The sequence below is a fragment of the Corapipo altera genome, unplaced genomic scaffold (assembly GCF_003945725.1).
Source record: "Corapipo altera isolate COAL_440 unplaced genomic scaffold, ASM394572v1 327, whole genome shotgun sequence".
Lineage (NCBI taxonomy): Eukaryota > Metazoa > Chordata > Aves > Passeriformes > Pipridae > Corapipo > Corapipo altera.
Window position 1 is genome coordinate 664,354 of NW_020885004.1, and position 16,102 is coordinate 680,455.

The 16,102-nt window shown below is 54.2% G+C and overlaps 1 protein-coding gene across 6 annotated transcripts in view; it reads left to right on the plus strand.

The window, feature by feature from the left end:
- PSD (pleckstrin and Sec7 domain containing) overlaps positions 1-16,102 on the plus strand; it is a 48,251-nt gene that overhangs the window by 19,278 nt on the left and 12,871 nt on the right. For 2 of the 6 annotated variants that reach the window (XM_027667285.1, XM_027667286.1), the window contains 7 exons: positions 384-827; positions 9,887-10,087; positions 10,588-10,668; positions 11,223-11,335; positions 12,160-12,218; positions 12,755-12,844; positions 15,928-16,068. In XM_027667285.1, coding sequence (XP_027523086.1) covers positions 384-827; positions 9,887-10,087; positions 10,588-10,668; positions 11,223-11,335; positions 12,160-12,218; positions 12,755-12,844; positions 15,928-16,068 — 1,129 coding nt within the window. The remainder of the gene's footprint in view (positions 1-383; positions 828-9,886; positions 10,088-10,587; positions 10,669-11,222; positions 11,336-12,159; positions 12,219-12,754; positions 12,845-15,927; positions 16,069-16,102) is intronic. The other 4 variants (XM_027667287.1, XM_027667290.1, XM_027667288.1 and 1 more) reach the window with 4 other exon arrangements.

The window sequence follows — 16,102 nt, forward strand, 5'->3', positions numbered from 1 at the left end:
AAATTCAACCACTTCAAGATTTGGTTGGAAGTGGAGCTGAACCACATCCTGCTTCTGGTGCTTGAGCCCTTTATTGGATCTAAGCTCAAGCCAAGTGATTGGGAGCAGTAGCCATCTCATAAGCTTCTTATGAGGATGAGCCACTAAAGGAACAAAAATCTGTGGCTCATTAAAGGAGAAGCATATGGCTGGAGGGAGGCCAGCCCAGTCCCTCTTCCCATGATGTCTTGGGCAGGTGAGGCATTTCCTTGGTGGTCTACAGATGTTCAGAAGAGATTTCTGCCCTCCTCAGTTTCCTTTTGGAGCAGCGTGTGGGCTTTTGTTTCAGGGCCTTGATCCCTTGCTCCTCAATGACCAGTTCTTCTCACTTTCTTTCCCTCTAGGATCATGGATCGAGACACACAGGGTATGCTCAAGTCTCCAGTGCCCTTCCTACTAGGGCACAGCCTCTCCAAGGATGGCATGGACTCTTTCAGCAAGCATTTTGAGACCATCATGGAGTCCCATCGAGCCAAAGGCACATCTTACACCAGCCTGGACTCCATTGACATCCTTTCCTCCCCGGCCCGCACCCATGGGACCTTTTTCACTTTTGACCTCCCAACACTCACCCCAGAAATACAGGGACAAATCCGAGACAGCGCCAAGCTGATTGAGGAGAACTTTGCTCCTCTGGCTCATTTGGAGCCAGACTCTGGGACCAGTTCAGCCACAGATGCCCCCTGGACAGAGAGGGAGGAGGAGCGGGGGAGAAGACGGAAGGGTGCTCGGCACAGCCCTTGCCACTCAGTGGACAGCTTTGGTACTCCCTTGGCCTCCAACACAAGGTGAGTGACCAAAATTGCTTGCTGTCCAGCTGGACCACTACGGCTTGATGTAGAGCCTAATGCTGAGGTCTGTTTTGCAGCCAGAGTCTGACTTGTGTTGTTGGGGAAGTGTCAGGACTGTGTGCACTGGATTTTCTGGGCAGTGGCTGATCAAGCCAGTGATCACCATGGTGTTGTGGTAGGCATGTTGATGGGAACACAACTCTTTTTTCATTTTTGCCAGCTTTTTAGGTGCAAGAGGGCTGTAAGGTTTCCTCCAGCCAAGCAAGCAGGGAGTCCCAGGACTTCAGTCCTGTGGTGGTTTCCATTGCAGGAGAGTCCAGCATCCATGGTGGCTCTGGGGAGAGGCCAGTCAGAATTTAACTACCAGTGGAAATCTGACAGCCTTTCCCTACTGGGGACTGTATCCCTTCCCATCTGAGTAGCAGCCTCTTGTTTCTTGAGCTACTGTCCTGGCCTCCTGAACCTCCTCAGCCTTGTTTATTTTGGGATATGAAGGGCAGAGATGAGCACAGCCCACCAGAGGCTCCCTGTACATTGCTCCAAGCCTGCGTGCACCTGGGCTCAGGATGGCTGCCCCTTGCCTGGGGAGATCTCTGGTCGAGTGGGCTGGGGGAGCTCAGCCCCACTACTTCCAACCTGTCCCTATCTAAGTCCATGTCCAGGCTGAGACACCTTCCTGCACTCCTTCTGCTGAAGCACTTGTGATGTGGCAGTTTGATAGGCTGCGTCTTTTCCACACTCATCTGGGGTGTGGACAGGTCTGGCTTGGATGTCAGATCCAGTCCAGTGATTTAGCTGCAGAGTTGGTGGCTATTGGAGTACCTGGTGTCTCATTCATGCCAGTGCTGACCTTCCTGTTTTCATTGCCTCCCTGCAAGGTCTCTCTGCTCAGTGACCTTTTGTGCAATGCCAGAGCATCCTGAATCCTTCATCTACTTTCTAGGCTTAGGCTTTGGTCTTTTCACCACCAAACTGATGTGACTCTTGGTCACAGTCTGTGCCATCCTTGTAGGGTGGGTTTGTGCTGTAAAGCCGGTCATGTCTGGGAGATACAAGGCAGCAAAGGGTGGCGGTATCCAGCTGTGGTCAGTGCTCTCTGCAGGAAGAATTGCTTCCTATTCCTCTGTCAAGGCAAGGGACTGAAACAAAGCACCCTGGAGAAACCGAGAGGACAGTATCTGACTTACTGTCCATGGGATGCCATTGTACCACAGCAACAGCGCCACAGGGGCACAGGGAGATGTGAGGGTGCAAAGACAAACACAGCTAGCAGCAGGAATGACAATGAGGTGGCTTAACAGAGGTTATTCCTCACTGGTTTATAGTCAGTGGAGCACAGAGCATGCTGACAGTGCTGAGGACTCTGCAGCACTGTGCTTCCCTCCTAGCTCAGGCTTCAGAGCAGCGCTGGGCGTAGGCTGCGGAGGGGTATTGTGTATCCCCCAAGCTGCCCTGTATCTTTTCTGAGCCCACCTTTGCTGAGCCTCTTGTCTTCTCCTCTTCCAACAGGACTACCTTTGGTGGCAGGGGAACGTAGGGGAAACCCAGCTGCAGCTTCCACTGTGCTCCCTGGACTGGGGACTCCAAGGCTTGGTCTTCCCAGTGTACCATAAACTCACTTCTGTTACACATGCATGCAGAGTCCCAGGCAACTATCTTTCCCCATTTAGAAACAATTCCCTTGGTTATCAGTAGGTCCCTGCATAGCTCTTAAATAGCCCTGCAGCAGGTGAGCCAGTGCCCTGGCTCCAGTAGAGGCTGCAGGAAAGATGATGAGAAATGAGATGTGGGAGAACAGAGCCCGGCAAGGAGCAGCCCAGCTCTCTCCTCCCTGGTGTGGAGTGAGCCTCCCCTCATAGTCCCCATAGGCAATGGGGAGAGAGGCAGGTGTGGGTGAGATTTGCCATCTTGTGCAGTGGAAAGGAGTGGAGATTGGGACTGGGAACAGGAACTAGGCTGAGAAGGCATATGGCACCAGGGTCTGAGACAGCCCATCATCTGCAGAGTCAGTACTCAGGACATAGGGCTTTCTGGCAAGGGAGAAGTCCAAGAAATTTCCTCTTCCACATCACTGGTGCCATCAGCTTTCTAGACTGAGTGGAGCTGACCACAAAGCTGAAGTTTCCCACTTAGTTTGAGGAAGAAGTGTCTATGCTGATTGCTCAAAGGTTCTCATGAGCTGGAACCAGCAGATCCTGATGCCTGGCAAGGCTGATCTTCTCGAGCAGAGGGTATCCTTGTAATGCTCCCACTAAGGGGTAGTTAATGGAAATTGCTGAGGAAAACTAAGGAACCTCTGCAGCCATTGTAATGCAACGTTACCTGTGCCAGCAGGGCCAGAGCAAGGTGTTAGCCACTGCCCAGGGTCACTGCAGAGTCACAAGCAGTATAGACTGGCTACCGCCAGTGCAGATGGGACCTTGGGCAGGGGGACTCTGCGGTGGAGACTGTGCTTTACACTGTCTGTCAGTCTGAGGTTTGGCAGAGGTGACTTCAGGCTGCAGGGCTTCAGTATGAGTGATGTGGTGACTGGTGATGAACACCAGTGGGTCTGGGCCTGTGCTGACCTGCAGTTGTCCTCCTTGTGCCCCCCAAAATCTTTGGTGTTCATTGTTGCAATGCTTGGGGTTGGGGTCTGCTCTGGAGATGGCTCTGCATCCTGTGACTTTTTGCCTCTCTTGGTGTCAGGGATGGCCAAGTCGGTGATGCCCCTGCATTGCTGGGGAAGTGTGGTGTCCCCTGCAGCCCATGGCCTTGGTTCACACAGCCTTGTTGCTCATGCCAAGGCTCTGGTGTCCCTCGGCACACGATAGTCTGAGACCACGCTTTTATCTTGACCTTGTATGCAGAAAGTGTGTCTAAGTGCAGACCCAGAGACGCCTCCCTGGGTGCTGGGATGCATGCACCTACTGCAGCAGGCTAGATTGAAAGGGAGGAAGCAGTGGCTGAAGACCCTCCCCGCCCCCCCTCCCCCGCGGGGCACTCCACAGTGGTGGGCACACCCCAGCATGGGGCAGAGGCTCTGCGAGTTGTTTATCACCCCATTTGGGCAGGAGGTGAAGGTGTGCATGTCCCCCGCTCTGGCTGAGCAGAGGGCTGCAGTTAAAACAGTCTGTTCCTGTGGCTATGACATTGACCCACAGAGCATGTGTGGAGGCATAGCCCCCCAGGGCTGGGGGGGTCCCTCCGGACAGGCGAGGCTGGCCAGGGACAGATGCGGTGCTGGCGAGATGTCGGGGCAGGAGCTGGGACAGCCCTGGGGACTGCAGGGAGTCGCTTCTGCGGTGGCAACCAGACTTCTGCAACTGCAGGTCCAAATTGCAAGACTTGGCCAAGCTGCCAGGTGCAGGCAGGTGCCCAGGAGATCACCTGGTTTGCCCAGTCCTGTACACGGGCAGCTGGGGCTGCCGGCCCACAGGCAAAGCAATGCAGGCTCTGGGGCATCAGCCCCGAAGGGATGTAAATGGGCAAACTGCATCTCTCTGAGAGTGTAAGCCCCCTGAAATCCAGCTGCCCAACTTCCATCTCACTCCCCTGGAGCCAGCCTTGGCCCGGGCACAGCGGTGCCGGTCCCTGAGGGTTGCCCGCGGAGGGAGGGGACGTGACACGCCCCCCGAGCGGGGCAGGCTATGCCGGGACCTCCTCGGGGCACGCCTGCTGTAGGACCGGAGGAAGGGCAGGCAGGAGAGGCAGCATCGAAGACGGGGCTGCAAACCACCTGGGGAAGAGGGCCAGGCAGCACGGCGAGGGGCAGCACTGAGAGAGGCAGCACGCCCGGAGCCTCGCTAGAGGGAGAGCTCATCCCTGGAGCTGCGGCTGCGTGGGAGCAGCGGGGAGCCCACGGGGCTGGGGCTGCCCCGGGCGGAGGATGCACCGCCACTCAGAGCTGCGTCCCTGCCAGACCGCGGCCGCTGGCGAGTGCTGGAGCGCGGGGCTTGCCAGACAGCTCCGCTGCTGTTCTTTATAAGGTCCCTTTTGTTACTGCAGCGGTCGGGGAGCCGGTGCCCCTCCCGGGTCCAGCGCAGGTCTATCACCTGGCCTGGGCTCCCAGGTGGCACTGGGCAAACTGGTGAGATGGTGCCCAGAAGGGCTGTGCCCAGTTTGGGGCCCCGTGGGGTGGATTCAGTGTGTGATGCTTGAGGTTGAAGGTGAGAGCTGAGCAGAGAAAGGAGGGCAATGAGGAAAGCATGGAGATAGGGGAAGGAAGGTGTGGGATGGGCTGGAGTGGGAACACAGTAGAGGAATAAGGCTAGAGAACAGGATGAAGAGGTCTCACCACAAGCATTGGCACAGCAAGAAATGAAGCACAAGCCTGGGGGGGGGGTTCCCCCATGCATTTCCATGTTGAGCCATGAAGGCAGCAGGAGCGAGGACATAGGACGCATTAGCCCTCCATGGCATAGAGGATGGGGACAGTGGATCCCAGGGGATGGCAGTCTGCCTGCAGAGGCACGAGCAGCAGCACATACCTGTGGGATGCAGCCCCATGTGTCAGGTGTTAATTTAAGTTTTCAGATCTGACTCAGAGCCCCTAGGCTGGGCTTGGCCCAAGAGTCTGTGTCATGGGTTGAGGTGGCTGGGTTTTTGGTAGCGGGGGGGCTACATAGGGTGGCTTTAGTTAGAGACCCAGGTTTTCCTGCGCTGACCCCATGGCATCTTTGTCTCTGAAAGAGAAGACAACCCTTCACCCAGCAGGTGAGTAACTGGATTTTAAGGCTCTCAGCTGGCTCCAGAAATTGTTTGGTGGGATTGCAGTGTCAGTCCTTGTCCTCTGCAGGAGTGGTTCTGTCCCTCACAAGAGGAGCTGGTGGGATGGGGTGATGGAGGACAGGTAGACATCTCCAGAGAGGGCTAGTGCTGCAGGAGAGGTTCTGGAAGTCTGCAGAGAAACAGGACTGAGGAAGGGCACAGCTGCCCAAAGTTCAGTCCTGCCTGGATCTGTCAGCAGTAATGCTGGTGGGTACTGCTCTGGCTGGGTGATTTGAGGACCATGTTGGACTCAACAGCTGCCAGAAAGCAGCACCAGCCCCGCCTATGGTTAGAGGCTGGCCTGGCTGACCTTCAAGTGTCCTCCCAGCCCTAACTTCAATTCTGCAAGGAATGAACCAGCCCAGATCTTGGCTGTCATAAATCAAAGTCGCTCCACTGAGACCGATGGAGGGAGCTGCGTTTATTTAGCTCAGCCAAAGATCCGGTCTGGTACATTCTTAGCAGCAACATTAGGCAGGCTGGGTTTGCTTGGCGGAGGCATTGGGCACCTAGCCCTGCATGTGGGGCTTTGGGAACTGAGAGCAGAGTGCTGCTCTGCCCTATGCATGTGTCTCTTGTGGATTTGCACCAGGCTCTTTGCCATGTCCCTTCATGGTGCAGGATGAAACCAGCCTCATCTGGGGAGCAAGAGGCATTTGGACTGCGGTTGAAGGTCTTGCATTTCCTACAGCAGGTGTCTCACCTGGAAATGTGTCAGGCAGGATCTGGACAGCCCAGGAGCTCAGCTGAGCACCCCCAGCTGAAACCAATGGCTACTGGTCCCAGCCTGTTTCCAGGGAGTCTCTCCTCTCCAGCTCCCGGGGACAGATTGTTGGTGCAGGAAGGATCCCACCATGCAGGTACAGTGTGGGAAGAGTTCCACCATGCAGATACATTGCTGCTGGCAGCCAGGAGCTGGAGGTCAGTCCTAGTTTTGCAGAGCTAGTGCCTTATGGCTGTTTCACATCCAGGGAAGAAGATTTGTTCCTGGTTGGTGGCAGCCATGTGGTGCTGAGTGAGTTTAGTTGATGGTGTCAAGGTGGAGAGGATATCAGGATTCCTGCAGTGACACAGTGCATTGCAGCCAGGGAATGTGCTGTGGTCTCTGCTGCTGGGCTCCAGGATGTTGGCCAGAGGAGAAGTATGGGGGTAAGATGATGAACCAGCTCCAGGAAAGAAAGGGGTATTTAGCCCTGAGAAGGAACATTTGGGCCCTGAACAAGCATCTGGCCTGGAAGAAGGAATGTGTGTGGTGTGGTGGCCCTGAGCAGGACCATGGGCCTGCAGCAGCTCCCCAGGGCTGGAAACACAACGTGGTCCTTCTGCTGAGCTAGAGTGGGAGATGGTCAGTGAAAAGCCTCTGTCCCAGGGCAAACCCTGATCTGGACTACATGCCTTCCTTGCAGAGACCCCCAGAAGTGCCTCGCTGTGGCTGACATAGCGTGTCAGGGGACTTGGGCTCTCTAGCAAACACCTCTGAGGTGACAGGGGGACCTGTGCTCCAGATGATGTGAGTGGTGGCAGCAGGGAGAGGGATGAACCAGCACTGGGTCTGCTCGGGCATGACTTATTTCAGTCTGAGGATACTTGTGCAGTACCGAATTTGATCTTTGTTCCTTAAGTGTGTACCTAATGTAAAAACTATTATCTCATTGTTTCTTCAAGCCAAACTAGAATGTCACTTTACAAAGTACACTAAAACAACCACTCTGAGACATTAGCTCATTGGCAAGAAAATTAGCATCGTCTCAGTTGCCTCAGACATAGACATGTCTCTTGCTCTGCTCTCCATTTGCTTGAGGATTGACCTCTTGGTTTTCTCTCTGTTAAGCTGCACATTCTCCACGCTAGCTGGGGCATTGAGTGGTGACAGACAGGTGCCACAAGGGGGGCACTCTGAGTCTACTGAGGCTGATTGTCCATATTTAACAGAATGAGAGTGGCTTGAGTGATGGAAGAAAACCTATTTCATGGCATGGTTGGGTTGTGCCTCATTCTGAGAGCAAGGTTATGTTTTATGATGTAAAACCTCAAATCAATGTGGGGACTTGGTGAAGGAGGGAACAGCGGATCCCGCTGGTAGAGCTACTTTGAGACCCAAGCCTTGAGATCACTGCATGCCCGTTACAAGAAGCAAGGCAAGAATTGCAGTCACAGGTTAGGAGCCTGCAGGGACATAGAGGTTTTGAAGGACAAGACAGATTTTGTAAGTGGCCCCATGCCTGGATGCTCAGCACTAGGTAGAAAGGCTGAGGACCACAGATTGGGAAGAGAGGTCATGGGGGAAGACTCAGAGCTCTGGGTTTGTCCCTGTTTGCTTCAGGAACCAACCATGTGAGGGAGGACAGCTCTCAGGCAGGACTGGTGAGGTCCAAAAGCATATCAGGAGTTTTACTGATGGTGGTTGAGAAGAATTAAAAGATCTTCAGAGGGTGACTGAGCAGCCTCCTGCTCTGGAGGTGCAATTGGGGTATGGGTGGCTTTGGGTTTTGTAGCTCAGCCTCTGGCTGGAAAAGCACCATTGGAGCTGCTGGGCTGGGAAGGGAACAGTGCCTGTGCCCTTGTGATAGCAGATGAAGAGTTTTAGCAAAAAATACAGTCATCGCAGCCCATGGCTGGCAGGTGCCAGTTGCTGGAATGAATTTGTCTCCTCTGCTTCTGGGAAGAAAAGAGCCTGTGACCTCTATCCTTGGTTGAGGTCACAGTGACTGCAGCCACACAAGGAGCTGAAGTGGGCTCGAGGTGTGTGCCCAGCACTGGCCCAGAAGCACCCAGCCTGTTCTGCTGTCGAGCACTCGGGTCAGCTTTAGGCTCTGCCAGACAGTGTAGGCACAGCTGGAGGGCAGCAGGCACCAGGGCCCATGCCAGCTGCACCTTTGGATGTGGCTCTGTTTTGGGAGGAGAAGAGTTTTTTAGGCAGGCTGGAGGTTTGCACACAGCATGGGGTGTGCTGGTGATGCGGACAGGGATGCTGGAAGCTGCCTGCTCAGCACAGCTCCTCAGAGCAGATGGACTCAGACCTGGTGAGCTGCTAGTGACCTTGTGACCACTCTCGTGGCTGCTTCCCCCAGGATGGCATGGGTTGATGGATGGGCTCCCTGGAGAGGACTGAAGCCAAGTGGGCACAGATCTGCCCTGGGCCACCCATCCACATCTTACCATAATCACCGCCTGGCGCTGCTGAGCTCAGCGGTGGTCCGAGCAAAGTACATCTCCCCAAGGACTTGCAGAATATTGGAGTTGCTTTTGCCAGGGAAGTGCCTGACCCACAGGTTTGAGTGCAGTGCAGCTTCCCCCACTGCACATCAGCTGGGGGAGCCCCCCAGGACGCTAACACGCCTGTCAGTGCTGCGGAGGGCTCCCCTGGGGTAGGCAGCACTGAGCAGAAAGGAGGCTTGTCCTTCTTGAAAGAAGCAGAGCCTCAAGGAGATTGGCCCGGGTAATTGGCTCAGGAGAGCAGGCCTCTTAAAACTCAATTAGAGACTTTTAAAAATAAATCAGACTGGAACATTGCAAGGGCTGCCAGAAAATTTGGGCGAGGTCAGAGTTGCTTAACGTTCCTTGTTGATTAGATTCAACCAGCTTTTAGTTGGGATAACTTCTGCATGGCTGAGTCAGATTGCTTTGGGGGCCAAGCCAAGAGTGTCTCCTAACGTGGCCATTTAAGGCATGGTGGGCTGAGAGCTGATGGGTAGCCTGGAGAAGACAGTACACTCCACTGTGAGCTGGGAGGCCAGGGGGGTTTTCCTTCATCTTCATGCTCTGCCTCGGCTTTGCCGTCTGTGTAGTGCTTTGAAGTGAGTGAGTGGGAAAAGGTGAACGAAGAAATTACAGTTGTCTTGTCTCGGGTAGAAACTGTGCTTGAGAGCAGCATGAGGAGTTTGTCCAGATTAAAAAACGAGTGTGGATCTGTAGGACAGCATGTGATGTGCACATGTTTCTGCTCCAAGTCTCTGCTACAGCCGAGCTTGGCAGAGCCTGAGCCCACACATACAGTTTCACAGGCTCAGAGTGGGGGACTTTGGAGCAGCTGTACATCCAGTTTGGATGTGGATTTGGGTGTCTTGATCCTGTCATCTGTCACTGGAGCTGTTCCATCGCCCCACCTCTCCTCTAGCTGCATCCCTAAACCTTCCTTTAGCTCCCAGCCACAACCTTGGAGTGTCTCTGACCAGTGTTGTTCATCCTGGGTCCCAGCAGTGAGTAGTGAGTCTCCAAAGCAGGGTGAGGAATCTGCATTTCCTGAGAAGCTGAACAAGCAGAGGATCTGTAGGTAGGCTAATGTGGAGTGCCCCTTTCCATTGCAGTGACCACCCCCAGAGCCAGCTGGTTTCAGACTCGGAGTCGGAGATGGACAGCGTGGAGCATCTGGTCCTGGGCAGCACAGACACCCTTTCCAATGGGCACAAGGCTGACCTGGAGGCTGCCAAACGCCTGGCCAAGAGGCTCTACAACCTGGATGGCTTTAAAAAAGCAGATGTGGCTCGCCACTTGGGGAAGAAGTACGTGTGGGTATTAGCAAGGAATGTTCCGTTGTGCAAGGGTCTCACCTGTGCCTGCAGTGCACCCACAGCTGCTGCCCTTGCGGGGTGCCAGGCTGGCAGGGAACAGCTGGCAGCCCTCACAGCCCATGACTGCTACATCTGCAGCAGGTGTTACCTCTGAAGGTCTTAAAACCTAAGAGACATTCAGATTTTGGTACCTTCCTATCTTGACTGCATCTTGGATGCTTCAGTAGAGGGTTAGGGTAGGGGGATGGCTAGCTGACCTCTCATGAGCCCTTCCAGCTCTAGTTTCTCCTTTTTGTCTTACATACCCAGTATTCCTGTTGGATTTGTGGGTGACTTCTCTGAGTTTCATGGGATTGTGGGGTGTGTCTGTCCTCAGCACACCGTCTGCAACCCTGGGGAGTTCCCAACCTCCTAGAATCCACCCAACTCCTGTGTGCCTTTGGCTGTCCCCACAGCTTGGTTGATCCCACTCTTACTCTCCCCCTTTTCTATTTCAGCAATGAATTCAGCAGGATGGTGGCAGGGGAATATCTGAAGTTCTTCGTGTTCACAGGGATGAGCCTGGACCAGGCTCTCAGGTCAGAGCTGAGTGTATGTACATGTGCATGTGTGTGGTGGCCACCAGAGTGAGGTCCCAACAGACTGTGCCCTCTGCAGCTCTGCAACCACACAGAGATCTGCACAAGCAGGCAGAATCTGTGACTCCCCAGCTGGAGATCTTCTTACCTCTTAAACAGGAGAGGGTGACTCCCAAGGTGATCTCTCAGCCACACAATCAAGAAAGTGCATCCCCGGTCTTAACTCAATGGTCAGTGCAGTCGGATGACAGTCAGGTTCACCTAGGCCTGGCTTTCCAGGTCTTGAACTCGAATTCTTCTGTTGTTACCCCCACCTCCTTTCCTGGTGTAGCTCCTGGGACTGGCTGTAGGTCTCTGCAATGTGCCAGCAGGATGTGGGCTTGGAGGAGAGTCCCACAGTGGATTGGGAGGGAGGGATGTGAAACAGTGGGGCTTCATTCAGCACACAGGGGGGGTCTCCAAACCAGAAAGAACAGTTCCATTCCTGAGCAAGGGGGATTGGAGAAGCTGCTGGTGGGCTTCATGCGTGACCAACACCTCTGCTGCTTTTTCAGATCCTTTCTAAAAGAGCTGGCCTTGATGGGAGAGACGCAAGAGCGAGAGCGAGTGCTGGCTCATTTCTCGCAGCGCTATTATGAGTGTAATCCCAATGCCATCCCTTCAGAAGGTAAGAAACTGTACATGTCTCTGTGTGTGTATTTGTATTTCAAGGGAGTCTGTGTGTTTGTCAGCTCAGTTGAGATGCTCAAACTGAAACTGGAGAGCAAACTGAGAGCCTATACTGACACCTTAGAAGATAGCCCTGGTTACGGAGATGTCATTTCCCTCAAATGACAGCTGCTTAGGTTTTTTTTTTTTTTTAAGCCTGCTTTGGTTGGATGATGCATAATTAGGACTCAACCCATCCTTACTTCTGACCTTGAGCAGATTAGCACAGGAAGCAAGAGATGGCCCTCCTCACCAAATAGACCTCAGCTCTCAGACCCTCAGGTCAGGGAATGTCCAAGTGAGAAAACCCATGTACCTGGCACTTGGGGAGCACAGATACTCACTTTGTACTGTTTCATGTCTTTGCACCTCTCCTGTGTGTGCTCACTTGCTGAGTCTGCTCTGAGCTGGCTCTGGGACAGGTGAGGTTTGGGTTGCCTGGCTGGCAGAGGGCTGTGCTGATCCTATCTTGCCATGCTAGGAGCTCTGCAGGATTAGCTACAGCATCACTGCCTGGCTGTAGGGGCTGCAGGGTTGGAAGGGAATTTGTATGCTCAGGTTTGGGGCCAGCTTTAATTCAGCGACCTCCTACCTACTTGCCCTCATGCTGTCATCACTACACTGACTGCTGTGTGCTCCTTGTGCCCGGGGCAGGAGGAAAGGGCTCAGGCCTATTTTGGAGGCTCAGAGCTCCCGTGCCCTGCCTGAGATGCCAAGGGTCTGGAGCACCAGCTGCAGGGCTGAGCCGGGGGCTCTAATTCCTGTCCTGTGCTTGTGCTGCAGATGGAGCCCACACCCTCACCTGTGCCCTGATGCTGTTAAACACAGATCTGCATGGACATGTAAGTTAACACTACCACTGTCCCAGTCTGTCCCCTGTCTGAGCCCATCACCCTGAACCATAGGTGCTGGGGCAAGAGTGCGGAATTGCAAGGACAGAACCACATGAGCAAAAGGCATGGGACCCTGGGTCCACAAGCACTGGTCACCCTTAACGTGCCTGGTGAGGAGAGAGGAGACAGGGTGAATGAGAGGAGGAGCTGGTGAAGGAGAGGGGGGAGCTTTGGGGGAGACTTGAGGAGCTGGAAAATGTAGAGGTGGGATGAGGACAGAAGAGAAAAGTGGACAGGGAGGGAAGGTGGGAATGAGACTCCAAAATCAGCTGCCATCGGGAGTGGGGAGACTATTTCAAATTCTTGGAGTCTATGTAAAGACAGCAGCTTCCCCATACCTGCAAGCAGCCTCCCTGATACCTGGCTGGTCCCTCACCCCTCTGCAGAGATGGGTGTCTGTTCCTGGGCTGTGGGACCTGCTCCAGCCACTACTGATCTCTGTCCCAAAGGTAACCCCCACATTTCTCTCCCCCTGGCTCCCCCAGAATATTGGGAAGAGAATGTCCTGCTCTGACTTCATTGGCAACTTGGAGGGACTCAATGGAGGCACTGACTTCCCCAAGGATTTGCTCAAGGTAAATTCAATTGTTCTCCCTGGCCAGCCAAGCAGGAGGAGCAAAAGTGAGAGCTTTGGGCTGGATCACATGGGGATACTATGAATCACACTTGGATCACACTGGGATGCTATGAATGCAAGATGCATTAACATGCAAGAACAGTGATGGTCCCCGGGCCTACAGTTTTCCCCCTGCCTTGCTGAGGGGAACATGGGCTGTCCTGTTCCCCCAGAGGAACACTGGAGCTCCGATTGGGGTCCTGATTCCCTCAGTGCTCTTGCTGTGCTGGTATCACAGGCAAGGGAGCTTACTCCCACAGACATGGGGCAGCTTGCTAAGGTTGGTTTGCCCAGCTGCAGCCAGAGGCTTCATGGCATCATCACAATGGTACTCAGCCCTTCCTGACTCCCTGAAGCACTGGAGCCCAAAGCTTTGGCCAGGCCCTGGGACTGGAGCCATCTCTGGTGGCAGAGGTGACATGGGCAAGGCATGGAAGTGGGGATGGTGGGCTACAGGTTAAAACCTTGAAGCTGGGAACTCACCACACTGGTGTGACTGAGAGTCTCCTGCCTTCTCCCTGCCTAACCCATTTCCCAGAGGGACTTGGCCAGGGAGGGCAGTGTTCAGCAAGCACCTCTGGCCTTGGACTGCTGTGCTTCTCTAGCATCGCCTGTTCTCAGGAGGGTGTTCTGAGCTGCTGTCTCCCTGTCTTAGACCCTGGGAATAGGCTTAGATCCCATGGGGTCTGCCAGGCAGAAACCGTTGCTGTTGGTGAAGCGCTACAGTTGGAAAATACTCATGATGTGGAAAATGGGTTCCCACAGGGTGCTGGAGCTACAATGGGGGGAGGTGGTTGAGGAAAAAAGGCAACAGAGGGTGAAAAGCTGAGCTCCCTTTTCAGCCTCTGTGGGTCTATTCCTGGCTGTGTCGCTCACCCCATCATTAAGGGGTTACCAGCAGTTCTCAATAGGGCTGTCCTCCCTCTCAGCCCACGCTTCGCCAGTAAAAGGAGTTACTCAGGAAAAATTCTCCTATCATTTTAAACCCAGCTCCATAAAAGGCTTTAAGCACCCAAAATGGATGGAAACATCCAAAATATGGACCCTGAACCCCTGCCCTTCAGTGCTACTGCACTTTGGAGTATCCAAGCTCCACAGACCCCTTAGTGCACACCCTTTGCACCCCTGGTGCCCCACAGTGGGCTACCAGCACTTGAGGCATTGCCCTGTTCCTGTTCAACTTCACCCCTAAAAGTACCAGCAGTTTAAACATGTGAGATCAAGTTACCCCGTCAGATCACTGGGAAATAGGATAGTGAGGAAGTGCCACAAAGCTACAGGCTTTCTCTTATAGGCAGGGGCCAAGACCTTTGCTGGGTGTAAGGGAGTGGGGGAGGCTGCAGTGCTGCAGCACAGCCCCACACAGCTCTGCCCGCGGCCCAGCAGCTGGGAGGCTGCTCTGCTAAAAATGGCCCGTTCCCTCTGCAGCTGCGGTGCTTCCCACCGCCGCTTTTCAGCCGCCTCTGTACAGAAGCCATGCTGGGAAGGGGGAGTAAAAGGCAGTGTGAGAAACCTCACATGGGGCAGGCTGCAGCTCCTCACCTGAAACACCATTCCACTTGGGGAACCCCCTGCCTGTGCAAGGCAGAGTGGGGCCGCAGGGCAGGTGAGATGGGGAAAGTGTTGTTGGCTTGTGCCAGGGGGAGGACTGGCAAGGAGAGCTTGTGCCTCTCTTGGGCAGCCTTTGCCAGGCTCAACCAGAGAAGACCCTCTTTCCCTTCTGCCCAGTGCTTTTGGCTGCTTGGTGCTCTGGTCCCCACACAGGCTGAGGGAGCAGACAAATGGGGACAAGCTCACTAGCCCTGTTAGCCTGGGTAGGATGCTGCCTCCTTGGCAGACCTAGCTGGTAGGCTGTGCTTGGGGACTGAGGCTCCTGTGCAGGCGTGCCACACAGCTGTCTGGCTAATTTTAGTGCTCCAGGAGCACATGCATTTCCTAAGGGTAGCAGGAGAGAGGAAGGGCTGGCAGGCTTTGCAGAAGCTTCCCAAAGCTCAAGGCTGGGTCTTGGGCAGCTCCAGCAGCACAGAAGAAAGGTCCTGGGGGCTCTTCCAAGCCTACCTAGGTAGATAGTGCAGGCTGCTACCGCTCGAACTTCGAAGCTGGAGGGCTGGAAGTGGCTCTCGTCCACAGGGAATCTCACCGCCCGGGAATGGGGGCAGCAAGACAGGACCTAGGTGGCTGCAGGGGCACAAGGCCACTGTCCCCTTTGACTCTGGGGACACCATCAGGAATAGACCCACAGGAAGCCTGAGCACTTCTCTTGTCTCTGGCTGCAGGGGGAGTCCCAAGACAAACACAGCGTGATGCCTGAGAGCTTGTGGCAGCTTGAGTCAGATGAGAACTTTATCTGCTACTAGCTAATACATGTAAACAATCCCAGTTTTATGCAGAAGCAATGAAAACACTTTAAGAGCTTTCACAGCTGAGCACCACATCCCCCTCACTGACAGTGCTTCACCATACCCTGCACAGCACTGCTGCTGGAGCTAAGGCAGTGATGCCTTACTGGCACTGCTGCTGGAAACCCTTTCCTGTGGCTCTGGAAGCTCCTCTGGAGAACTATACTCTGCAGAAACGGCTACCTTCCCTCCCTCAGGCATGGAGCCATGCCAGGGATGTAAGAACCCATATAATGCCATGCCTGAAGATGCCTGCATCTGCAGGCTTGGACCTGAACTCCTGTGGCCATATGAAGGCACTGCCCATACAGAAGGAAGGAGGTGAAGCAGGTCATCCTGGAATTGGTGGTATTTTGGTTAGCTCTTGAGATGTTGCTTTTCTCTTGACAGTGTGATTTTAGCCCAGGCCCCCTGGGATTTCACTCACTGTTGCTGGTTGTCTGTTATATTTCAGATGTGGATTTGACCTTTACAAGATTGATCACTTTGTGGAGCCTTAGCTCATTCCCATCTTCCTTACTCTTTTAGTTTAACCTTGTGCTTTACTGGCTGGCAGAAAAGCAGTAGGACTAAATCAGGCCCAATTTCTCCCCGTCACTGCTTAGCAATTGCAGGAGTGAGGCAAATCTGTGCTGCCTTCCAGCCTAGAAGCCCAGAGCACGTCACAGATGTTAATGAATTAAGCCTGACAATGCAGTCGGGTCCTCGGGGGAGGAAGGTAGGATGGGCCCCCACCTTCCAGCTTGGAGGCACAACAGCAGGGCTCAGACGCTCAGAGTGCTGGGTAAGTGATTAGCAATGTGGGAAGAAAGCCCTGG